The sequence below is a fragment of the Bos mutus genome, chromosome 19 (assembly GCF_027580195.1).
Source record: "Bos mutus isolate GX-2022 chromosome 19, NWIPB_WYAK_1.1, whole genome shotgun sequence".
Lineage (NCBI taxonomy): Eukaryota > Metazoa > Chordata > Mammalia > Artiodactyla > Bovidae > Bos > Bos mutus.
This window is the reverse complement of record NC_091635.1, coordinates 25795036-25821664: the sequence shown is the minus strand read 5'-3', so window position 1 is coordinate 25821664 and position 26629 is coordinate 25795036. Positions and strand designations below refer to the sequence as shown.

The 26629-nt window shown below is 44.5% G+C and overlaps 1 protein-coding gene across 3 annotated transcripts in view; it reads right to left on the bottom strand.

Annotated features, from left to right (window-relative positions):
* Positions 1–4873: 4873 nt before the first annotated feature.
* The window catches only part of SOCS7 (suppressor of cytokine signaling 7), a 34148-nt gene continuing 12392 nt past the window's right edge, over positions 4874–26629 (bottom strand). For all 3 annotated transcript variants that reach the window (XM_005911841.3, XM_070389759.1, XM_070389760.1), the window contains 6 exons: positions 26225–26355; positions 25587–25755; positions 23382–23510; positions 14512–14647; positions 13941–14094; positions 4874–10499 (listed from right to left, as the gene is read on the bottom strand). In XM_005911841.3, coding sequence (XP_005911903.3) covers positions 13971–14094; positions 14512–14647; positions 23382–23510; positions 25587–25755; positions 26225–26355 — 689 coding nt within the window. In that variant the 3' untranslated portion in view covers positions 4874–10499; positions 13941–13970. The remainder of the gene's footprint in view (positions 10500–13940; positions 14095–14511; positions 14648–23381; positions 23511–25586; positions 25756–26224; positions 26356–26629) is intronic.

Genomic DNA, 26629 nt, shown 5'->3' with positions numbered 1-26629 from the left:
GAACACCACTAGACCATTCAAGTATGTCCTAAATCAAATCCCTTGTGATTATACAGTGGAAATCACAAATAGATTCAAGGGATTAGATGTGATAGAGTGCCTGAAGAACTATGGATGGAGGTTTGTGACACTGTACAGGAGGCAGTGATCAAAACCATCCCCAAGAAAAAGAAATGCAAAAGGACAAAATGGTTGTCTGAGGAAGCCTTACGAATAGCTGAGAAGTGAAAGGCAAAGAAGAAAAGGAAAGATGTGTGTGTGTGTGTATCAGTCGCTCAGTTGTGTCCAACTCTTGCAACCCCATGGGCTGTATGTAGCCCACCAGGCTCCTCTGTCCAAGGGATTCTCCAGGCAAGATACACCCGTCTGAATACAGAATTCCAAAGAATAGCAAGGAGAGATAAGAAAGTCTTCCTAAATGATCAGTGCAAAGAAATAGAAGAAAACAATAGAATGGGAAAGACTAGAGATCTCTTCAAGAAAATTAGAGATACCAAGGAAACATTTCATGCAAAGATGGGCTCAATAAAGGACAGAAATGGTATGGACGTAACAGAAGCAGAAGATATTAAGAAGAGGTGGCCAGAATACACAGAATTATACAGAAGAGATTTTAATGACCCAGATAACTTACACAATGGTGTGAGCACTCACCTAGAGCCAGATATCCTGGAATGCAAAGTCAAGTGGGCCTTAGGAAGCATCACTACAAACAAAGCTAGTGGCGGTGATGGGATTCCAGTTGAGCTATTTCAAATCCTAAAAGATGATGCACACAACATGCCAGCAAATTTGGAAAACTCAGCAGTGGCTACAGGACTGCAAAAGGTCAGTTTTCATTCCAGTCCCAAAGAAAGGCAATGTCAAAGAATGTTCAAACTACCACACAATTGCACTCATCTCACACACTAGCAAAGTAATGCTCAAAATTCTTCAAGCTAGGCTTCAACAGTACATGAACTCAGAACTTCAGATGTTCAAGCTGGATTTAGAAAAAGCAGAGGGAACCAGAGATCAAACTCCCAACATCCACTGAATCATTGAAAAAGCAAGAGAATTCCAGAAAAACATCTGCTTCACTGACTACACTAAAGCCTTTGACTGTGTGGATCACAACAAACTGGAAAATTTTTTAAGAGATGGGAATCAGACCACCACCTTACCTGCCTCCCGATAAATCTGTATGCAGGTCAAGAAGCAATAGTTAGAACTGGACATGGAACAACAAACTGGTTCCAAATTGGGAAAGGAGCACGTCAATGCTGTATATTGTCACCCTGCTTATTTAACTTATATGCAGAGTACATCATGCAAAATGCCAGAATGGATGAAGCACGAGCTGGAATCAAGATTGCTGGGAGAAATATCAATAACCTCAGATATGCAGATGACACCACCATTATGGCAGAAAGTGAAGAGGAGCTAAAGAGCCTCTTGATGAAAGTGAAAGAGGAGGATGAAGAAGCTGGCTTAAAACTCAGCATTCAAAAACCAAAGATCTTGGCATCACTGCATGGCAGATAGATTGGGAAACAATGGAAACAGTGACAGACTATTTTCTTGGGCTCCAAAACCACAGCAGATGGTGACTGCAGCCATGAAATTAAAAGATGCTTACTTCTTGGAAGAAAAGCTATGACCAACCTAGACAGCATATTAAAAAGCAGAGGCATTACTTTACTGACAAAGATCCATATAGTCAAAGCTATGGTTTTTCCAGTAGTCATGTATGGATGTGAGAGTTGGACCGTAAGAAAGCTGAGTGCTGAAGAACTGATGATTTTGAACTGTGGTGTTGCACAAGATTCTTGAGAGTCCCGTGGACAGCAAGGAGATCTAACCAGTCCATCCTAAATGAAATCAGTCCTGAATATTCATTGGAAGGACTGATGCTGAAGTTGAAGCTCCAATACTTTGGCCACCTGATGTGAACAACTGGCTCATTGGAAAAGACCCTGATCCTGGGAAAGATCAAAGGCAGGAGGAGAAGGGGATGACAGAGGATGAGATGGTTGGATGGCATCACTGACTCAATGGACATGAGTTTGAGCAAGTTCCAGGAGTTGGTGATGGACAGGGAAGCCTGGTGTGTTGCAGTCCATAGTGTCGCAAAGAGTCAGATATGGCTGACTGACTAAGGGGAACTAAGATCCCATGTGCTGTTGGGCAATTAAACCCATGCAACATTAACTACTGAGTCCACATGCTGCAACAGAGACCCATTGCAGTCACAGTTTTTTAAAATGGAATAAAATAAAACTAAAAAAGGAGGTGTCTGAGCTGAGCTGTTTAACTGCAGGCTTTCTTATCCAGTAGGGGCCAGTGTGTGGTTCAGTGCAACCTCTGGTCACTGGACAAAGCCTGCTGACCCTACATTGGCAGCTTCTTCCACCTAAAGGGCAGCATCTTTGTCATTCTCTCTGACACCACTGACAGCAGGAGGAAGCGGTCCACATCCCCCTTGAGATATCTTACATTACAGCTACATCACTTACTCCATGCTTTTACTCCACCCACCAAAAGCCCAATCCCTTCCTTAAAATTCTCAAGAAGTCTGACATTTAGGGTCTAAACCCCCCACCCCCATGACTCCATACAACCAAACTGTCCTGTGCAAACGATGAAAATCCAGGTTCAAGGCTGGCTGACTAGGAAAATGAGGCTGCACTCCTGGGAGGGGGGCTGATCTCACCTTTCCTCAAGCACCAACACCTTGGCACTGTGCCAGCCCGGAGGCAGGGAGACAGCTGAATAGAACATAGGTTCTGTCCTTCAGACCAGAGATTATAGTCAAGTAACTCCAGACACATGAACAAATATTTTAACACAGAAAGGAGCATTTGTTTGGCTGAGAGTGGCTGGTGAAAATTCTAGAGGTGACTGGAGGGAAATCCTTGAAGGATAGCAGTTCTTCAGGTGAAGAGGGTAAGAAGCAATGATCCTCCAGGTAGACAAGACAGCATGAGGGAAGATGGAGTGTCAGGAGAAGAGATGCCATGATCTGGGAACCTCAAATCATGCATTGTGACCAAGTGCCTCCAGTGTGGCGGGAGCAGGAGAAACGGCCTTGAATCTTAGGTTGAGGAGTTAAGGTTTTCGTATCTAGTTTAAAAGTCATCAGTGATTTAGGGAAGTGACTTAAGCACATCTTTATTCTGGAAGGACTGGAGAGGGGAAACAGGAAGCAGGAAGACCAGTTGGGAACTGCTGAAATTGTCCAGGTGAAAAAGGGGAAGGGTCTAAACTAGGCCATGGCAACGGAGGAGGGGTGCGTGACAGGTCCTAGCTTCAGTGGGGATTGTGAACAAGAGTGAAATTGCAGTCAAAATTCCTCTTGAGAACCTCTGGGGAAGGGGTTCCATTAGAGATTAATAACTCGGTTTTTAGTACTTCTTCAGAGCTAGAGTGAACTCTAGTGCCTTTGGCTGAGCACCAGAAGAAAACGGTTGGTCTTCAGAATCCGTATGGCACAAAATGCTTGCACTCTAAGAGACTGGAGAGGAACCAAAATAGAAAATTCACTTTTCCCATCTCACCCTCAATCGGGGGACACAGATGCAATGGAGGAGGAAATCTCCTGCACAGTTACTGCCATGTGCTTATAACTGAATTCAAGTAGGTTAGGAACAGGCATGGTAAGACACAACTGAGGTGAGACAGAATGAAAGTGGAAGCTGAAAGCAGACAAGAAACACAGGAATTGAAGGAGGTGGTTTCAGGTTTTGGGGGTGAGGAGGGAGGGAAGGGACTATTTTATTTGGGGCTTCCTCTTTCCAAAAGAATGCCTTTTCTTCTATGGCTTTATCACTCAAGCCAGAGAGGACTAGTACCTCTTCCCCAACGAACCTCACACATCGTCACTAATATGAACAGTGTTGATTTGAAATGATGAAAACCTATGTCTTCACTTTCAAGAAATGCCCACTAACACTCTTGACTGTTGGTGTTGGCAAAGATCTTTATGATCGACAAACTGTATCCAAATGGGGGACATTAGAGCACTGGAATTAATGATTCCAAGTTAAGCATTTTCCTTTGTAATGTTCCTCTTACTTCACAGTTTGGAGCATTTTTTCTTCGAGAAGGGAAGAGAACTTTCATCAGGAGTTCATGCCTTCACAGAATGGCTATCAACATTGCTAAGACATTGTTTCATCCTAATATGGACCTGTGACTTGGGAGTGAGCTGAGTGGGGCCAGCGGGGATCCTGAGACTCCTTCCTGGGGCACTCTAATCAACCCTAAGACAACGCCACAGCTGAGAACCAGGGTTTCAGCTCACTTGAGTGTGCTTTCCACGATGAGGATGCAGAGAAACTGCAGAAAACTCTCCAAAATGTGCCAAGGTTAGCACACCAGCCTTCTAAGTGGGGAACTTGGAGACAGACTGGGTGAGAAAGTTAAGAGGAAAGATTTGAGTGGCTCCAAGTAGCCACAATCAGAGAAACATTTCTAGTCCTTTCCTCTCCAAAGAGGACCGCTCAAAAGGGAGTAGGCTAGAAAGACAGGAGGGACACAGGTTAAACTCATGAAAAACCTTGACTGCCAGTCTAGACATAAACTAGGAATGTCCATTATGGTATGCAGTATGAACTCTCCCAAAATAGAGCAGAAAGGCCCAGAAAGCTGTCTGAAATTCTCCTGCACTTCCTAGGGAAGGAGAAAGTAGCTATGAGCAATGGCCATCAGCCTCAAGAATTTTCCAATCTCTCTGATTCTGACAAGAGCACTTCTGGATGTGATCCATTTAGCTGACATCACAGGGATTCCCTGAGTGCCAGGGTGGGCCATCTGACCCTAAGTGGGTCATTATGGTGTGAGGAGTCATGAGATGAGAGAGGGACTGAGAAACAACCACCCAAATAACATGAAATAATTTCTAAACATTTTTATTTCAAATCTCTTTTCACCCCTTCCGCAAAAAGACATGGGTCAGTACAGCAATCATAAAAAGGAGATACAAACACAAGAGTCAAATGTCTCCCGCACTGACACTTTACAAAAAACCGGGAATTGTACATGAGTTTTCCAAACAGGACCTGCAGCAGCTACTAATGTCCCTTTACAAGAGTCAACATGCCTATTAATACAGTATATACAGACACCCCATTCTGGAACTAATCTACAGGGACATCCCAACACCCCCCATCTAGCCCCAGAAAAATACCAAAACACATCCAAAGTGCATTTGTTTTGTTTATATCAAAACATCTTTCCCTTTCCCCACCCCACCCTCAGACCCTCCCACCCCATTTAAGATTGGCCTGCAAGTCTATTTTAACCATTTAGTAATTTTTTATAGTTTATGAAAATAAATTATACAGCAAATATTTTAATAAATTAAGCACAAAAAGGTTGAGGAAAGGAGAAAAACTAAATGGGAAGACAAAAGCCAGGCTGCGCTTTGGCTTGGAGGGTGGGGTGGCAGAAGAGGACGGAAGTGGTTGCAGGGGGATGTGGCTCCCCTTCTGGTGAAGAACTGGCAACCACCCCGAGCCCAGATTGACACCCCTCTTCATTGAGTTCCTTAAAAACAACCAAAAAATGTACAGCAGTGGCTGTGCCACGGGCAGCACCAGTTTGGGCATTCCAACAGGCCTGCCCATAGAGCGGTGCCTGGATTATGCTTGTCCCTTGGAAAAGGTTCTGGGCCTAACAGTGAGGGGCAGGTCCCTGTTCAATCAAGGGAGCACCAGGGATGGAGTAGTCAGACCAGCCTTCCCGCTCCACCTGAGCTGAGTAGGGGGCTTAGGATGCAGCTCAGTGCGGGGCTGTGTGGTTTGTGATCTCCTGGGTTCTGACCAGAAGTGTCCTAAGTTCAATTACACTCCATCTCCAGGAGCAACTAGGATCGCAGTCCAGCTGCGAGCAGACATTCACTGCCCAGACTGGCTGCCATTTGCCTGCCCCTCAGCATTTTGAAAGAGGGGGTAGGAGGGGGGAGGAAGCAATTCCAGGTACCCTCTTAAGAAGATGAAATGGGCGTGGAGGTATGTCACAGACTCAGCATGCAGGACTGGCTTCCTGGGAGGGGGACCAGAGCGGGAAGGAATGGGAGAAGGGGCAGAGATGGAAAACAGGAAGAATTCAGGGGCACCTACCAGGAAGGTCAAGAAGCATGAAAAAGACAAAGACAATATGGAATCTGCATGTAAAGAAAGGTCTTTCCCTGGCAGATTATAGAGAATCGATAATTTAAATACAGTTCCTTACTCTATTTTTCTAACTGTAGTATCTGAGTCCCCAGTGCCTCTGTCTCTATGCTCCAACTCTCACCTCACACCTCCCAAGGCTTCACTCTTATCAAGGCCTCCTGCCATTTTGTACTGAGCATGAAGACTTTAATGTCAAAACAGGATAGATCGCGGGGACTGGCAGATTTGACTTTGCCTTCTTGAGCTGTGTGGCCCAATAATCCTATAGCTATCATGGGGGGAGAGGGGCATGCTTTTTTTTTTCTTTTTCTTTTTTAATAAAAAAGGTTTTACTCCCCAGGAGCAAATAAATCATTTTGAACTACTGATAAACACTGCTGCAGTGAAAAGAAAGATGGCTCCATGTATGCAATAGCACAAATTCCGTGTAAGAACAGCTGTGTCGACAATTAGAGCTAAAAATCACTTCTCCACTTCCCCCTTCCCCACGAACCAAACCAAGAGGATTCCCATAGGGAAAATGTCTAACTCAAAAGCTCCTCCCTTAGGGACAGGGGCATGTAATTCTCTTAGAAGTGGACAACAAACAGCAGGCCTCCCCTCAGTGGAGATGCTCTCCACACCCCCATTAGTGGCAAGACTTCTGCAAATAAAGACACACACATACGCACACACACAGACTTTCAGACCTCCTTCCAGCAGCAGAGCTGTACATCCCAGTGCTGAGGCCTCTAACTTCAGGGCTCAACCCCTAGGGAGAGGTGGCAGGGCAGCGGGGAATCTAACCTAGGGGGCAAGTTCCTCCAATTGCCATTTCCTACCAGGGTCAAGGGTTTCAAGCAGGCCATGTTCTTCTGGGTCCCGGGGTGAGGGCTTCAAGGCTGGCACCCAGCTTTGCTGTAGTCTCTCACCCTGGATCTGGGAACACTAACCACCCTGCCTCTCGCCAGTTCTTTCTGGAAGCATAGGGGTTCTGTGGCCATCCCCACGTCACTCCCAACCTTAATAAGGGGCTTGTGGAATCAGCTCCAGCGACAAGCATGAAAGCAGAAGAAACTGTGGTGATGGGCTCCCCACTACGCCTCTGCCCTCACGAGGCTGGGAGCTGCCACCCAGGGCTGGCTTTCCAGGATGTCACACTCACTGTATCTAGGCACAGGCAGGCAACCAGACCAAGGTCATTGCCAACTGTCCCTAAGACCTAGTCGTCACCTATTTATCTAGTCCCACACCAAAGACCCCATACCTCCTCACTCCTGTGTGACCACAGCACACGAAATTCAAGTAATAGCAAGTTGTAGCAGTAACTGTCACTAGATCACAGTGGTTCACACCTGTCCTGAGGAAGGTTACAGTAGATCAGTCATAAACAAGCAAAGGTTAAACAGGCAGATCCGAGGTACTGACATCACCTAGCCACAACCAATGACGGGTCCCTAGAGGTGAGAGCCTTTTCCAGTCTGTGAGTTGAAAATACAAGCACCAAAAAGGAATGAGTTCCTTCTGCAGACTGCGTTTCAATTAGCACTACACAGAACCGGTAGAGGGCCAGGGGCACGGCCGGCGGGTGAAGGGGAGTGCTGACGACAGCCAGCTGCTCCTGCTCCCTCTGTTGACTGACTGGGCTGGTGCCCTTCCTCCTCACCTCTGGATGGAGCCTGTCTCCTCCGGCACAATTCTGTTCTGTAGCCACTCTACTGAGGAAGAAGTAGGGTATAGCCTGGGCTGTGACTCATGCACAGACAGGTCACAGACATGGTCAACACTACCCTTCCCGGCAGGAGAAAGAACGGTGGTTGAGGGTGGGTCACGCCTCCTCAGCTGGTTTGGTTTTGTACCTGAGTACAGATCCTCCAGTGGAAACCGCTGGTACCACAAAGGGTCCAGGGCTCTGCCTCCCTCCCTCTGGCTATGCTGAGAGCAGTGAAGCCCCAGCCACGGGCAGGGCAGGGGGCCCCTGGCTGACTTCTGGCTCTGGGCTCCACCTTGCCATCATAACCCCTCAGCATTCACATCTACCTGATGACTAGGAAGTTTTGGTCTAGATCACAGCACAGAAAAAGGATTCTTTGATGCCACTGCTCTAACTTGGGGCTGTGCACTGTTCAGTACACGCTGTGCAGGTATCTGCTTGTGTGCTCTTGTTCCTGCATTTCTCAGTGTCCTCCCCTCACCTAAAAACCAAAGTCCCACAGCTCCAGAGCTTTCCTAGACCATCTGGCCTTCCATGAACTTAGCCACTCTGAATTTCTTTAGAGCCAGCCCTCGATTCTCCTTTGCTGCGCTGAGTCATTCTCCAAATGTGGCCATCACCTAAAAGCTCCCTTAGGCCAGATAATATGTCTTCCACCTCTTGTGTTTTCCACAGTAGCTAGCCTAGAGCCACACAAGTGCACACTAAAACGTAGTTTTTTTAAAAAAGATTTCAGATAGCTGCAAAACAGCCACTTGAGGATCTCAACAGATTCCAGTCAGTAGGCTTTTGGTGGGTGGCACTTTCTGCAAGATGGCAAGTTAATTTGCACATTCAAGAGGTGAGACCCATTGGTTAAGCCAATTCCTGGGATCACTATCTTAACTGGTTGGTAATACTACCATGACAGCCAGAGAGAGCAGAGGGGCCAAACAACAGAGCAGAGGTGGGCTGTGTTTATGCTACAAAGCTCATTTTGTGCATTACCCTTGACAGCCAGGTAACAATGCAAGTTTCCACCCTATTCAGCTAAAAGGAGGAACGGTCATTCCACACGGGATGTAAGGCAGAAGGTCGATGCTTCCAGGTGAGGCAGTCCTATAAACCACCAAAACACTGGGGCCTCACCCTAAACCATCAGGAAACCACAAACCTGACATTATTTATCTCACTAGATGAGGCAGATTTAAACACAGGGGAACCAAAAGAGGCAGTGTACTGGAACACTTACTGCAAAAGAGTAATAAAGACCAAACAGCTCAATTTTCACATCTTAATAACAAACTTCTCCCCAGAGTAACTCTACAGAAAAGCAAACTCATACTGCTATGTGATTTGAAAATGGCCCAGTTCAGAAAAGCACTGGAATTCTTCTCCCTCTTCCTCTACTTCTATCTGGAAAAGAGGCAGCTCTCAAATCAGCATCTGACAGACTTCCCAATGAGAGGAGGGCAAACAAGATCTAACTCAGGAAAATGTCTGAGTTGCTAGAAAGAACTCAGGAAAATAAACAAGCCTTTGCTCCCTCCTGTTTCAGACCAACCTAAGATGAGCTGTAATGCTCTCTTCCCTCTCACTGATCTCAAACATCCCATTAAAGCTGAGCCATGAGGGAGCTTTCTCTAGGAAGAGCACGATAGTTTCCTTTCTCACCCTCCTCCACATTCCCTCTTACTAGCTGACAGACATATGGAGGTAAGGAACACTGACTCCTAAGTCATGGGTACCGTTTGCCATTAAGAATCTGGAAGCACGCTCCATTAACGGCAGCAGCCCGGGACCGGAGCTCTGAACTGCTCAGGTGATGAAAATACTACTGCCTTGACAGCTGGTAGAAGCAATAGGAATGATGTTACCATGACCAGAGTGAAATGAAGTTATCTCAAGGGAAGGGGTTGAGGGGAGAGGAACAGGGCTAACATGAAGTCATAGAATTCAGTAAAACAGAACGAATATAGCTTCTATGAGAGGTGATTCTGAAATTAGGTTCCTAAACCTTAGAAGGAAGGTATATGAGGAGTCACTACTTCCCCAGTGGGGCCATGTGCCAGGTTTTGTCCAGCATCTTCTATTTAAGACTATCCACCCTCCTTTCTTTCCGGTTCCTGCTAAAGCTACCCATGCTTACAGAGAAGCAGGTTCTCCTCAATTAGAAACTCTCAACTTGATCTGCACTCTTGACTCCTTTCCCCTTCTTCAAGGTCAATGTGAAGACTGGAATTCTGCCTTTGGGACCAGCTGAATGATCATCACTGGCAACCTGCTCTCCTCTCCTTCCCTCCCTAAGACCTGCTCACCCTCAGCACCACTTCCAATCCAATGGGCACAAACCCCAGTTGCCTTTAGGGTGAGTCTTCTGTACCGAGAAATGCAAATATACAAAACAAAACTTCTGAAAAAGGAACAGTGTTGAGACTTCTTCCGGTTTTCCGGGGAGTTCATCCAGCTCCAGGAGCACAGGGCTGGATGTGACATGGTGGAGCCCTGCTCAGAGTCCGCTGGTGTGCTTCATCCAAGCCCCAGGGTGGTGAGGGGAACCAGTCTCTTGCACAGAGGATCCCAATCCTTCCTACTCCCTCGTGTTTTCCTCACTCTCCTTTTCATGGTGGCTTCATTTGGTTCTTTGAAACTGGAGCTTGGCAACCAAATGCCTAGGTTAAAAAAGGGGAAAATTAGAGTGGCTCAATACAGTGGAATCAAAACGGAGTCACAGCCCAGCCTCTGGAGGTAGAGGAGCACAGCTCAAAGGGAGAATGGAGCCTGGAGAGCCCAGTGCTTCCACAAACACTGCAGGTGGCTGGGGATGCAGCGTGGCCTTTGTCATGGAGACCTGAGCAGCCTACAACCTGGTCACCAAAAAAGGTCCTAAAATGACAGATAGAGATGCCCCTCACACCGCTTCCCTTCTCTCTTTTCCTTTCCCCTTCATTTTCCATTCACTCTTCCCCTCTGCTTCTCCCCTAAGGCCCACTTGCTCTAGGGACCAAAAAAAGGAACCGGGTCCCTGGAGGAATCCCTGGCGAGTCAGGCTAGAAACAGCTGCAAGCCTGCGGCTTCTGGCCAGTGAAGAGGGCTGACATATCGTCACAAAGGCCGGTGTGGCATTAACCTTCCGATTCAAGAAGGGCACTGTGCCAGCTGTCACTCTGTCCCGTAACTCCAAGCGCCCTGGCAAGAAATTCTCCAGGAAACAGCATGCACAGACCAAGTGGCCACTAAGAACTCTGAAATTAAAACAAGTCTGACCAACGAGAAATCCTAATGGCCAAATTTCATAGCTTAAAAGGCCTTTCCCTTGGGAAGTGTTCCCAAGAGAACTTCCTTGTTTTTTCAAGAGGTCCTCAGAGCAAGCACAGCAGGGTGGTTTATTCTCTGCTACAAGCAACAACCCCAGTGTCACAGCAAAAAAGAGACCCCAGGAGTTCAGTGCAATCCTCTACTAATATATGACTGCCCCTCCACGCTCATGACCAATGGCCAGCCCCAGCCTATGCCTGATCATATCAGGGCTTTTGTACTTAGAGGATCTCTTGCCTAGAATGTCTGCTCCCAGGTCCTCTCACAGTTAACTCCTTGATATTCAAATCTCAGCTAAAATGCCACCTCCTCACAAGAGCCTTCCCTGATCATTCAAACTTGAGTATGAATGACATGTTACCACTAACCACTGAACTTCACCCAATTTAATTTCCCTCACAACATGCACAGTCAACTGAAACTAGCCTATTCCCTGACTCACTTGTTGCTATCCTCCCTAAAGAACTGCAGCTCTGTGAGAACAGGGCCTTTGACTATCTTGTTCAGCACTCTCTTCTCAATTCATACTGCCTACTTAATATATAGAGGTCTGCTGAATCAACAAATGGGGAACTCACTAACTCCTGCGGAAAACCATTCCATACTTGGATCTGTTCAAAAGGTTCTTCTAAAGATAAACTGAGGACTTCCCTGACAGTCCAGTGGTTAAGAATCCAAGCTTCTGCTGCTTGGGGCACAGGTTCAATCCCTGGTCAGGAAAGTTCTATATGCTGCGCAGTGCGACCAAAAACAAAATAAAGTAGAAATAAAGCTGGAGACTGAACTCTGTTTATAACTTACTCTGTGTTCCTGCCCTGCCCCCTGGAACCACACAGAATAAGTTTGATTACTCTTAGGAAAATCTATCAAACACTTCTTTTGGCCTCCAAGCCCCTCTCACCCTAAAACTTCTCTGGTCCATGATAATCATTTATTCCCTGCATTATGAAGTGTGGACAGTCCCCACCATCCCTAACCTTTCTCTGAATATACATGTGCTCATGTAGGCTCCTCCTAAGGCACAGCACCTACAGAAGCAGTGCTCTAATTGAACAGTGCCAATTATTCCTCAACAGTGCAGATGAGTAGGTGGGTCCCCCTAGTTCCCTACCCTAATCATTGCAAAGCCACCAAACAGAGAAACCCTCCTAGACAAAAGAGCCCTTAAATGTTTTAGGAGACACTTCTGAGTGCACAAAACTTGCCAATACAGGCAAACCTCATTTAACTTGTTTTGTTGCGCTTTTACAAGTTGAAGGTTTGCGGGAACTCCACGTTGTCAGATGACAGTTAGCATTTTTTAGCAATAAAATATTTTTAAATTAAGGTATGTAGATTTTTTAGACATAATGCTAGTGCACACTTAACAGACCACAGTATAGTGTAGACAAAACTCTTTATATGCGTTGGGAAACCAAAAAAATCATGTGACTTGCTTTACTGTGATATTTGCTTTTTTCCAGTGGTCTGGAACAGAACCCGTGATACATCTCCCAGGTATACCTGTAACTGAAGATTTGACACAGAAACTGCACATCCAGCCCAGGATCCTTTAAGTTAAAACTTAACTGCCTCCCGGAGTTACCATTTCTTGATCTCTCTTCATTCCTCTTCCCCTGGCTAGTCCTGGCTCACATGCTCTCCCCTCAAGAGCACAGGATCAGAGACATCCAGAGCCAAGAGGAGACACATAGCTGGGGTCATCTGAGCCATGGCCCCAAAACACCCACGGAACAAAAACACCAGTTGTCACTCTCTCCCATTATGAAGAGAGCTGAGAGGGTGGGAAGAGTTAAAGCCCCCTTTCCACTCTAAAGCTGTCCCACCTATGGGTTTTCCCCCTTTCTTCTGTATGGGGGATGGGATTAGAAACAGATGAGGTTAGAAGAATTCAGTGCTTAGAAAGGACACTCCCCACTGAGAGGGGGTAAGGGTAGTCTTTGACACCAGCAGTAGATCACTAGAACGTGAGATCTTACACGTAACCCTTACTACCAAAATCACCACTTTCTGGTAATTCTGTTCCCTACTTACCTCTACTTTCAATATTCACAGTAATGTAATTTAAGAAGACTTTTTTTTTCGGCTGAGCTCCGAGGCATGTGGGGATCTTAGTTCCCCAACCAGGGATCGAACTGGAGCCCTCAGCACTGGAAGCATACAGTTCTAACCACTGGACCACCAGGGAATCCCCAAGACTAATTAGAATCTACCTGTACAAACCAGTATTCCAAGGTATTTTATGGGAAAACAAATAAATAAAACCAGTATAGCAATGGGATACACTCTTACATAAATGAATCCCTTAGTTAATTCATTTATTCTTTTCACCAATTTACTTTTCGGTGGCCCAGATGGAATTTTAAACAGAAGAGCAAGCTGTTTTTTCCTCATCCCTATATTCCAAGCCATGGGATAGTAGAACTCTCACTGAAGTGCATGCCTGTTGCAATTAAGGGCATTTTGTGTTCCCTCTGATGAAGTTTTCTTCCCCTTTGGTTTCCTGCTTTACATGTCATTTGTCCAACAGCTGCACTTCTATGTCCTCCTCTTTATATATATTCAGTGATTAGCATGCATGTTGCTTTGCAAATACTCAAGCCTTTCTTGTCTATCTGTTCTTCTCCCTGTTGGGGTATGTGCCCCCCTGGGACTCCATGATCAGATGTGGCAACTCTCTGGACAGATGCCTGGATTGGGATATGTGCATGGGGTGGGAGGAAGGGGGCAAGGCCCAGTGCAGGATAACTGCCCAGGAAGAGACCAGGCTGGACAGTGAGGTGGAGTATGCATACCCTTGGTGGTGACCAGCAGGGGGCCCCTCGCTACGTGGAGGGTTCCAACACCTCTTGCTTCTGTTTGGAAATGAGCTGCGCTTCCTTTAGAGACAGGTATACCTCTTCCTGAGGATCATAGTAGTAGAACTTTCGGATATAAGAGATCAGAGGCCTACGAATAATACAAAAGAAGGGTACACACAAGTGTTATACAGAACTTAAAAAAGAAAGATCACCTTTATTCAACCCTCCCTTGTTTTCATTCCCTATATGGTTGAGACAACACCAAAGAGTCTCTGCCAACTTGAGAAAATTCCCATGTTCTCACTTATTATAGTTCTGTCTCCCTCACTCTTACCATCTCCACTCTACTCTTCACAGAGTCTGCACAAGGGAAAGTGACACACGCACACACCTTCCTCCTTCTTGGCTGTACTGTGACATTTCTAAGGTAGGTGCTAAGACGCAGGAGAAGTGAAAAATGACGCCTGGGAGTTGCCAGGCTCTGCCTGTACACTCCACTTGCAGGCCTCACTGACACTTTAAATAACCCTCCATTCCTGCTCCGGCTCTAAAGACCCCATCATACTTAGGCAGTGGGAGATCCGGGATGTGATCGATCCGGACGAGCTGTCGGATTCGGAATCGGCAAAGGTGCTGGAGGGATTTGACATTGCTGAATCGGGACACTGGATAGAGCAACTGGACTGGAGTTGGTGGCAGTCCTTCAAGAACAAAAACCGAGAGAAATATTCAGATGAGACAAGGCAGCTAACTATATATAATCTTCCTCATGAAGAGAATCCAGGGAAGGGAAATGGTGCTTCTTTACAGTTCACATATGTCTTCTGTGCAAAAGCGCCCTTCCACAAAACTTGGTTTCCATAGTACTGCTACCATATTTCATACTCAGGGGAGCCTATCCTCTGGCAGGGGGCTTCCCCAGCCTGACTTCTAACAACTGAGAGTCTTGCTCTTCAAACAGTTCAGTGAAAAATGTCAAGCTAGAGACTTTGCTTGGAGCCAAGTGGCCAATCTCAGGCCCAAGGACAACAGTCAAAGGCATCCTTGTTGGGAATGGGAGACACTTGTGTAGCATCTAGAGTATCTTGGAAGGTGAGGACTCAAAAAGGCTGTTCAGAGGGGTCCCCACCAAATTCCAACTGAGAGACAGTAAGCAGAAGGCAGCAGCTAGGATCAAATTTTACAGGCCGGTAACACAGTCACTTACTTCAAGCCTGGACAATCAGGTTTAGCTACCTTTTACTCCCCGTCAATCCTCCACCCCCACCAACCACCCTTCTTACTTCTGAAAATTTAGGTTGGGTACAGGAACAGAAAAAAAGATGATAATACTTTTTCTTTTTTAGATAAACAGCTTCCAAATAATATTCATATTGGTTAACTATTTTTTTAAAGGTTCACTTTAATTGTGTGTGCTCAGTTGTGTCTAACTCCTTGCAACCCCATGAACTGTACCCCACCAGGCTCCTCTGTCCATGGAATTTTCCAGGCAACAATACTAGAGTGGGTTGACCATTTCCTTCTCCAACGGATCTTCCCGACCCAGGAATCAAATGAGCATCTCCTGCGTCTCCTGCTTGGCAAGTGGATTCTTTACCACTGCGCCACCTGGGAAGCCCAGGATGTACCACCTGGGAAGCCTAGGATAATACTTTTAAAAGAAAAGCAACTACAGTAGCTTGGGCAAGCTGGAGTTGGTACTGTTCTGTGTACAAGTGCCTGCTGACTAAGGCCAGTCAAGCCCAATGGAAGCCCCACACTCATGTTTCATCACAGTATCAGCAGGCTCCATGCTGGGAAATTCCAGCCCCCAGGGGTCAATGCCACAGAATGGAGACACCCACAATGGCAGGGACATTGAAACACGTTCAAGAGAATAAAGAATACTCTTGTTTCAATAAACAAAGGACTATGGAAGGTAAGCAAACTGCTCTCAGAAAGAATCTGAGTTGCAAAACCTTTGAAAGAATTCTTTTCTCAACCATTGTTGAATCAAATCAAACTCTGTAGACACAACTTGTTGGAAAATAAAATATTTTGGGAGTTTAATTTCAAACAGTTTTAAAATTTTGTTTGAAGCCATGAGAAGAAAAAATTAAAGCTTGCAGATTGTCTCCCAAAGCCTTTTCGTGGTTGTTAATAACAGACTTTCTAAAAAAATTGAAATACATTTCATGCTATATAAGTAAGCTTATCTTAAAATCATTTACCTCAGTCTTCAAAGCTGTGCTCCCAACACATACCACTATTACCCCCCACTGCACAATGAAGAAACTGAGGCCTCCTGAGCTTAGAGAATTTGCTCACAGCACAGAACCAACAGAGCTGGCCTTCCCTGAGCACTTGCTCTGTCTGAGGAAGAGTTTAGCCCAGGGAACCTCAAAGGAGGGCTCTCCAGGAGTCTTCCAGAGCATCTGCCCGTGTGACTGTCTTAACAGGGGGTGCTGTCAAGACAGTCACAGCTTCTTGATTCAGGACCAGTCTCTCTTAGTCCTTGACTTCTCACCCCTATCTCTTTAAATCTAACGCTTATATTTTTAAAGCACTGTAACCCTCACCCTCAGGGGCTGGTTCCCCGGGGGGTCGAAACCAGGACTTTCTGCATGTAAAACTGACCTGCTAACCACTACACGATGGAAACACAAGCTCAGATCACGAGCTCCTTATTTCAAAATTCAGGCTTAAATTGAAGAAAATAGGGAAAATCACTAGGCCACTCAGGTATGATCTAAATCAAATCCCTTTTAATTATATGGTGGAGATGACGAATAGATTCAAGGAATTAGATCTGGTAGAGTGCCTGAAGCACTATAGAAGAAGTTCGTAACACGGTATAGAACGCAGTGACCAAAACTATCCAAAAGAAATGCAACAAGGCAAAGTGGTTGTCTGAGGAGGCTTTACAAATAGCTGAGGAAAGAAGAAACGGAAAAGGCAAGGGACAAAGGGAAAGATACACCCAGCTGAATGCAGAGTTCCAGAGAATAGCAAGGAGAGGTAAGAAGCCTTTCTCAAATGAATAAGCAAAGAAACAGGAAAACAACAGAATGAGGAAGACTAGAGATCTCTCCAAAACAACTGGAGCTATCAACGGAACATTTCATGCAAGGATGAGCATGATAAGGGACAGGAACAGTAAGGACCCAACAGAAGCAGAAAAGATTAAAAAAAGGTGGCAAGAATACACAGAAGAACTATACAAAAAAGATGTTAATGACTCAGATAACCACAATAGTGTGGTCACTCCACCTAGAGCCAGACATCCTGGAGTGTGAAGTCAAGTGGGCTTTAGGAAGTGTTACTATGAACAAAGATAGTGGAGGTGATGGAATTCCAGCTGAGCTATTTAAAATCCTAAAAGATGATGCTCTTCAAGTGCTGCCCTCAGTATGCCAGCAAATATAGAAAACTCAGCAGTGGCCACAGGACTGGAAAAGGTCAGTTTTCATTCCAATCTCAAAGAAACGCAATGCCAAAGAATGCTCAAACTATCAAACAACAGTGTTGATTTCATATGCTAGCAAGGCTATGCTCAAAATCCTTCAAGCCATGCTTCAGCAGTATGTGAACCAAGAATTTCCTGATGTACAAGCTGGGTTTACAAAAAGGCAGACGAACCAGAGATCAAATTGTCAACATTTGTTGGATCATGGAGAAAGCAAGAGAATTCCAGAAAAATATGTAGTTCTGCTTCATTGACTATGCTAATGCATTGACTGTGTGTATCACAAAAAAATATGGAAAATTCTTAGAGATGGGAATACCAGACCACATTATCTGTCTCCTAAGAAACCTGTTTGCAGGTCAAGAAGCAACAGGTAGGACTGGACAAGGAACAACTGATTGGTTCAAAATTGGGAAAGGAGTATGACAAGAGTGTATACTATCACCCTGCTTATTAACTTCTATGCAGAGTACATCATGAGAAATGCCGGGCTGGATGAATCACAAGCTGGAATCAAGATTCCAGGAGAAATACCAAAAACTTCAGATATGCAGATGATACCACTCTAATGGTAGAAAGTAAAGAAGAACTAAAGAGCCTCTTCTACTGCTACTGCTAAGTTGCTTCAGTCATGTCCGACTCTGTGTGACCCCATAGATGGCAGCCCACGAGGCTCCACCGTCCCTGGGATTCTCCAGGCAAGAGCACTGGAGTGGGGTGCCATTTCCTTCTCCAATGCAAGAACGTAATAAGTGAAAGTCAAGTCGCTCAGTCGTGTCCGACTCTTAGATACCCCATGGACTGCAGCCTACCAGGCTCCTCTGTCCCTGGGATTTTCCAGGCAAGAGTACTGGAGTGGGGTTCCATCACCTTCTCCGAAAGAGCCTCTTGATGAGGGTCAAAAAAGGAGAGTGAAAAAGCTGGCTTAAAACTCAGCATTAGAACAACTAGGTTCAGGGTATCCAGTCCCATCACGTCATGGCAAATAAAAGGGGAGAAAGTGAAAGCAGCGGCAGACTTTATTTTCCTCGGCTCCAAAATCACTGTGGATGGTGACTGCAGCCATGAAATTAAAAGAAATTTGCTCCTTGGCAGAAAAGCTATAACAAACCTAGGCAGTCTATTCAAAAGCAGAGACATCACTTTAACAACAAAGGTCCATATATACTTAAAGCTATGGTTTTTCCAGTAGTCACGTATGAATGTGAGAGTTGGACCATAAAGAAGGCTGAGTGCTGAAGAACTGATGCTTTCAATTTGCGGTGTTGGAGAAGACTCTTGAGAGTCCCTTAGATACCAAGGAGATCAAACCAGTCAATCCTAAAGGAAATCAACACTGAATATTCATTGGAAGGACTCATGCTGAAGCTGAAGCTCCAATACTCTGGCCACCTGATGCGAAGAGATGACTCAATGGAAAAGACCCTGATGCTGGGAAAGATTGAAGGCAGGAGGAGAAGGGGATGACAGAGGATGAGATGGTTACATCATATCAGCAATTCAACGGACGTGAATTTGAGCAAATGACAGGAAATTAGTGGAGGACAGAGGAGCCTGGTGTGCCGTAGTTCATGGGGTCCCAAAGAGTTGGACATGATTTAGCGACTGAACAACAACAAAAGCCCTCATCCACCCACATACACCACTGGTTGGCCCTCTCCTCATATACCATTAAAAAAAAATTCACACATGGATTTCTCTCCTGAATATATTTAAACTCAAGTGGTTTTAAAATGATTCTGGGTTCAAATGCCTCTTTGAATTTTACCTTTTCACTCATATGCTTTAAATATAGTCTTTAGTAAATTACACTATGATGAACAGAAAGCTTTTAGAAGGTTGGGGTAATACTGCTAAATTCAACATGACGTTTCAGAGACAAAAGTAATTTATGTACCTAATTATTTATTCCCAAAGACAGTACTATAGGACTTGCACTTAAAGAGGTCAGGATAATAGTAGCATACAATTATCTGACTGTTTGCTTACTTAAATTTTAATGACCACATATACTTGCCTATTTAATTGTGTTATTTTTAGACTTAGGTTCACAAACAGCAATTTGAAACCTGTTAATTCTCTGATATTCCCTAGTGTCAACTTGACTGTTCACTGTTTGCCCCCAAACACAGCAAACCATTGGAGCTCTGATATCCAAAGCATGTTCACAGAAGAGGTCAGAAATGGAGATAAGTCCAACATAAGACACCAGTGCAGCTGAAAGGGAAAAGCAAGATACAACAGTGGTCATGAAGAACTTTCCTCTGTCCTCATGCCAGGATGCCATGCACATATCCAATTTTCAGCCACTTTGCTCTTTTCTCTTTCCCCTAAAAGGACCAGGGTTAGGCATGAGGGCTTCCCAGGTGGCTCAAGTTGTAAAGAAACCAGCTGCCAATGCAGGAGATGTAAGAGGTATGGGTTTGATCCCTGGGTTTGGAAGAACCACTGGAGGAGGGCATGGCAACCCAGTCCAGTATTCTTGCCTGAAAAACCCCACTGACAGAGGAGGCTCATGGGCTACAGTTCATGGGGTTGCAGAGTCAGATACAACTAAAGCGACTTAGCACGCATGCACACAGGCATGATGAATCTCTTTCAGAAAAAAAGTAATAAGAATGTCTTTCCAGTCTTGAGCACCCAAACACCCAGGTCTTTCTCCCACAACAAACTATTCCCTGAAGACCAGAAACTATTCCCTGAAGACCAACCCCAAATGTCTGTTAACAGGACTGAATTGAGAAATCTGAGCTACAAGGAAAATATATCACTGAACAATTAATTATAGTCTTAATGATGGTGCAAAAGAGGAAGCAATTGATTTCCTTAGAGTGTCTGACTCAAAGTGTGATTAAAAAAACAAAAAATATTTTCTCTTCAGGCACTTCAGAGATGATGGAGATTCTTCCAACTAAGAAGAACACATTCAAGTTGAGTTTGGCTCTCACAGCATCAGAAGTTTTGTGCTAATCCAATCACATTCTCTTTTGGAGACTGCTGCTTGGTGTTAGGTGTCTAGCTTACTACTGTGAATTGGACCAGACTGAGATGTAATCGGCAACCTCAGATTTATCATGATCATGCTCCAACACTGTCATGAGAAGAGATAAGGGACAAACCAAGCTCAGGGGCCATTCTTTTGACCAATGATCCCTCCCCCAATTGCTAGTTATTCTACTTATTAAATTCTTTTTGTTCCTCACTTGGTGCCATCTAGAACTTTCATTAGGCCTGGCTTTATAATCCCTATAATCCCTGGCCTCCTTTTGCACGAGGCTGGATATGCTGCTAGTACATTCAGCTCTAGATTTGAGCCAGAAAAACCTGACTCTGCATCTTGACTCTGTAATTCACTGTGCATCGGTTTCTTAATCTGTATTTTTAAAAAGATAAAAAAGGAGGGAGAGACTGTATCATTCCTTCAAGGGATCTCATAAGGGTTAAATGAAACAGTACGAGCCCCTTGTAGGCAGTTACCAGCAACCCAAAGTCTAAACAAAAGGGCTCCTTTTACCATCCCCTGAGTTATAATCCCTGGTATAAACTGACAGAGCTCAACCTAAATCTAATGACTACCACCTCCTCACGGGAATCCTCTCCCCTAATAAAGTCAGCCTTACAGAATGCCTAGACCACTGATAAGCAAAGGGAGGCAGCAAACAATGGTAAAGGAGAACGCTGACCTGGTCTTCTTGGTCCCAATCTTCCAAAGAGAAGTCACTTATGGTCTAGGGGCAAATACTAATTTGCTTTCCCTTCTCGATTTGATTACAATTTTAAGTGCAAATAGATATCCTACTTGTATCCTAGAAAGACACTCTCCACTCTCCACTGTGTTTATCCACAGATAAACACAATTCTGACTTCTTTATGTCCTCCCTTTATGCCAGGAAACTCAATCTGCAACTTGCTTACTGCTATTTTTTTTCCCATAGCAGAAGGTGGGAAGTAAAGCACAGGAGTTGGAGTCAGCTGGGCATTGGTTTGAATCCTGGCTTCAGCACTAATTAGCTGGGTAACCTTTAGAGTAAGTGGCTTCACTTTTGAGACACCCTTAGTTTCTTCATTGACAAAATTTAAAAAAAAAACAAACTTTTTTTTTCAAGAGACCAATCTATTAGCTAACTTTGAGGCTGTTGCAAGAAATTAAGAGATATTTAATAAAGATCCTGACAAAATACCTGGCACATGGTAGGCAGGCACATAACAAATTGCAGCAACCCCTGCAGGTACTGACCTTCAGCAGTGTTAAAAATCTTACTTAAAATTTCTGCAGACAAGGCACATTTGTGGAATGAAATGAGCTATACCTGAGGAGTCTAAGATTCCATGAAGTCTCTCAATACTCTACAAGTGATACATGCTCCAGACTCCAGAATCCTCTGAGAGGATCCACCCACAAACAGAGATGACTACCCACCCTGTTCCTGTCAATCGCCACCAGGCTTTATATAGACTTTAACATGGGCTCTTGCCTTCTCTTCCTACCTGACCCCTTTTTGAAGCTAAGAGCTCTCTGAGGGTAGTGTACGTGCTCAGTCGCATACGACTCTTGCGACCCCAAGGGCCGTAGCCTGCCAGGCTCCTCTGTCCATGGGATTTTCTCAGCAAGAATACTAGAGCGGGTTGCCATTTCCTCTTCCAGGGGATCTTCTTAACCCAGGAATCAAACCTGTGTCTCCTACATTGGCAGGGGGATTCTTTACCACTGAGCCACCTGGGAATCCCTGAGGTGGAGAAGTAGCTTATTTTTGATACTGAGTTTATTTGATACTGTTTATTAAATAAACACCCCCCAAAAGCCACAAACTCTAAAAATGGCTAGGCAGAATCAGTTCCTATAAGAAAGGATTCTAACTTTTTCCATTTAACCAAGTCAACTGCATGAGACCCAACTGTGCTGACAGCACCGATGCAAGTAGTTAATGAAGTGAGAATTAATACAGTTCACACCCTGTCATGCCTTACTGAAATCACCAAGATTATAAAACACATTCCTGTAACCTGGCTCAACTGATGTTCCTGATATCATCAGATGTTACTGATGTTCCGCCGGAGGCGTCCCTATAACTTCTTTTTAGAGCAATTTCTTGACACCTAGTTTAAGAATCTTAATTTGATTCAGTGGGAAAGCACGATGTTCTCATTTTAAGTTCTGTTTCTATCTTACAAATTCCTCATTTTACTTTTTTCCAACATTATAAAAGCAGATTCCTCCAAACCATCCCTTCGCCCCAGCCTTCAACAGAGATGATATAGATACCCCCTATTTAGTGGGCAGGATAGGTACTGCCAGTGCTCCCAAACTGAGACTAGTCTCTGAATTCAATACTGGCAGGGATACAGGACACAACAAAGTACTCTAACAAAAATTTCAGTACAAATGCACAGAATCCAGGGCAGACTGCTATTAAATTCAGCCTCCTCGACACTCCCATTTCTAGTGAAGACTCTTACTTTCCCAGTTTCCCATGAAAATGACCCGAGAGCTCTCTGTTTCACATGTAAATGTGAGATGTCTGGATCAGGAACAAGGAAAGACCTCTGAAAGTTAAACGTGAATACATGACACCCAGACATCAGAGGCAGGATCAGTTTTCTCATTCACGTGCTCAGAGAAGCAAAGATTCCTTCTCAATATGTGTGTTAGTCAGCCGTGTCCAACTCTTTGTGACCCCACGGACTATAGCCCACCAGGCTCCTGGCGGATTAACGTATAAGGACGGGATATTACCCACTAGGCTCGAGGAAGAGTGGATGCTACAAGAGCCAGGAAAAAAAGCTTTAAGTGTTTCTGGTTTGGGGGTTTTTTGGGTGAGTGGGTGCAGGAGTGGAGGTAGAGATCCTGCATGATCATACTCAAGTAAGTTAAATAATTAATATAAAGCTTTGAATAACTGTGGGAGAAGAGGGAGGGGAGAGGTGAGGAGTGGATATTATGCTTGATCATACCCAAGTAAGTTAAATAATTAATGTAACGATAGCCTTACCTGGAACCCTGGATCTCAAGAAATAGAGAAACTTCCCATTCTTGGAGTGCATGATGGCCCTCTTAATGAACTCCACCACTGATTGACAGCGATCCTCAAACTTGGGATGACACCACAGGCTGAAGGTTCCTGCCATGGAAAGTTGAGGAGAGGTAAAAATGCAAAACTTACTTTAGGAAGACTTGAGAAGCTGGCTCGAACATTTTAATGATTTTCCCTCCTGGAAAGGTAGCTTGTGGTCAAGCTGAGTCAGAGGTCCCTGTTCCTGCTTGTTCTACAACTAATGGAAAGAAAGATGTTGCTTTTAATAATATATAAATTAGGTCTTACAATGTTTCTGTTAAACAATAATAAATTTGAGTCAGAAAAAGATATAAAAAGATTTTGTTGAGTATGAACATTAATCTTTAAACCACAGACCATAAAGAAAAGGCAGCTATGCTAAAGTGAGTTTAAATGACATTCCTCAAGAAAATTTAAATCTTCAAGTATGCATAGAATAGGAAAGACAAGAACAGCGGTTTTGTGGATCTCACTCATTCATGTATATGTTAAGCACAAAAATCAAATTCTAAGTCTTTTCCTTCTGTAACTTCTAAAATCCCAAACCCCAACGTATTACAAAGATCCCACCCCAAACTTTAGAATCCCAAAGGCAAAAAGCAATCTGAACTCCCATAGCTTAAAAAAAAAACAACAAAAAAACTTCAGCAACTAAAGCACTAAATCCAAGAGAGTCACAAAAGGGATACTAATCACTCAAGAGAACTGCAGATTTGAGAACCTTGGCTACTCTTTCGGGATCACTTAAAAAGATGAAGACAAATGTTCCATTGCAAACTGGCAACTGAAAGGCCCAGGGCTTCTATTAAAAATTCCATTTATTCAAGGCAGAAAAGTTCCTTTGAACAAAAAGTAATTGGAGAACCATTTGAAAATACTCTGGGATAGGCATCTCGCCTATCGGGAACCTAGAGGTCAAGCATTTATTCATCATTTCCATGGCCTAGTCATTTATAATTTCAATAGGTTTATAAAAGCACTTCACTCTGAAATGCTATGTTTTGCGTTTTGTTTTGTTTATTCGACTTTTGCTTTTAGGAACAGCAGGAAAACAAGTAGCAGTCTACCCCAGTTCTCTAATTCTCCCAAGTCTTTGGACTGAAGTTCCTTTCTCTTCATGCATCTTGAAAGCAGAGGTGGGGGCAGAGGAAACCATGGACAAAGCTATGCTGACCTAAACAGCTACTTCTTGCCTAACAAGAGAAGCAAACCAAATTAATTCAGCAGAACGCGGCTGACAGCAGGAAAGATACAGTGGTGCCTGAGAAGAGCATGAAAGAGCCCCTTACATGAAATGCAGTATCTCATACAGTTCATTTAAGATTGATCACATGTGGGAAGAGCAAGAAGAATCGGAGGGGCAAGTCCATAAAACTCCCCAGAGTTCTCCACATTTTTTAAATTTGTAGCATATTGCAGGTATTTTGACAAAGTATGTGTTAGCCAGCCCCGCCACCAATAACCATTACAAGTTCGTGGCCCAAATCAAATACCAAATGTCCTGATGCAAAGTCCATCCAGACAGCAGTACTGAACAAGTCAGCTTCTCGACATGACTGGAATATTAAGCACAACCTGACCACAGAGGAAGACAGACGGTATGTTGATTCCACAAATTCTCATAGAGTTTTGATGACTATTTCCTACAAGACTACAAAGCTGACCAGAAAAAGACATAATTATCATTGATGTGACTGCCGTGCAAAGAAATTCAGAACAGAACAGTCACAGGATCAACAAATTCTCCTCTTTATATACATGACTAATATCTCTAGATGGTAAGTTTAATCATGAACCAAAGCTTGGGAGAATTTGTCTCATGGTCCTAGGTTATTTCTTCCTGCTACGAAGAGAGTTTTACTGGCTTTATTCTGTTCTTCAATAGTCTTCTTCAGACTCTATTTAAGAGACAAGATGCTGAGAAAACTTTTAAATGGAACATGTATGTTCCTCACCATCCCCACCAATATTTCTCGTGATCGAAATCAGTGCCCATATATCAATATTCAGTTGAGTCCCTGAGATTTTCCTACCTACTCACAGTTCCATTTCTGTGAATCCTTCCAATGAGAAAGTCAGATAGCAAAGGTAGAAAAAGCCAAAGGGGAAAGAAGGTTTCCTTCAAATGCCAGCACCTCTCACCTCTGTAGTGCTCCATTCTGGTGTGGTGAGTGATACCCTGTGATCGGAAACTGAGGCTCAGGATATAACGAGGATCGGAGCTGTCTCGTACCAGAAAAGAACCATCAGGCTTGCCTTTCAGCTTCATCTCTGCATCTTCCCAATTCATTGGCCCCCAATACCAACCACACTATCAAAGAAGTGGCAAGGTGTTAGAACACAGAAACATCAAAGTTTTCAGCACAATTACTCTGACCACAAGAACCCCCCATTTCCCAAACACTGCAGTAGGTAGAAGCTGGTAGGAGTGCCTCAACCATTAGCAATCAATATCGGGTTCATCACATTTTCAGGCCTTCAAAGTAACAGAAAAACTTTACAGTTCCATTACCAAAGCCCTACAAAGAAAGATGAGGGACCTAGGTCAGCTTAGACTATGTAAATATTTCTCCATAACTTTTCTCACCAGGTTCAGATGTTTTTTTCAGATTCAATTTTACAACATCTCATAGAACTAATGATAGCAACATATTGTTTTGTCACTGTAAATACAGAAGCAAAGAAACTACTCTTCCTCTAAAAAGAATAAAAGGGGAGCCTGGCTTAGAATTAGGAGAATGTGACAGGAGGCAAGCTGCCAGTCCTCAGGTACCACCTACCTTCTCCAGCTCTCGAAGGCTAGCCGCAAAGCTGCTCGAGTCAGGCCGGTAGAGGGGACACTGGAGGTGCTGCGGGGGCTGGCTGTGCAGAGATTCAGCTGCTCGGATGGGAGCTATCCGGGGAAATGCATCTGCAGGGCAAGAGCGCAGTGGTCACATGTTGCTCCTTATCATTCCCAACCTCAAGTAGACCCTCCCTCCCCCCAAAACAGAGATGCTAACTGAAGACGGGCAAGGCATTAGAAGCTAAGCTGGAAAGGGTGGAAGCCAAAGCAGTGCGGAAGAGCTGGATGGGCTGGGACACAAAGCTGTGTGGGCTCGTGTAAGCTGTGAAGGGTGGGTGGGGGCGTTTAGCCCCAGGAAAGGGGGAGGCAGCAGCTCACTAACCTGACTAAGGTGACTACT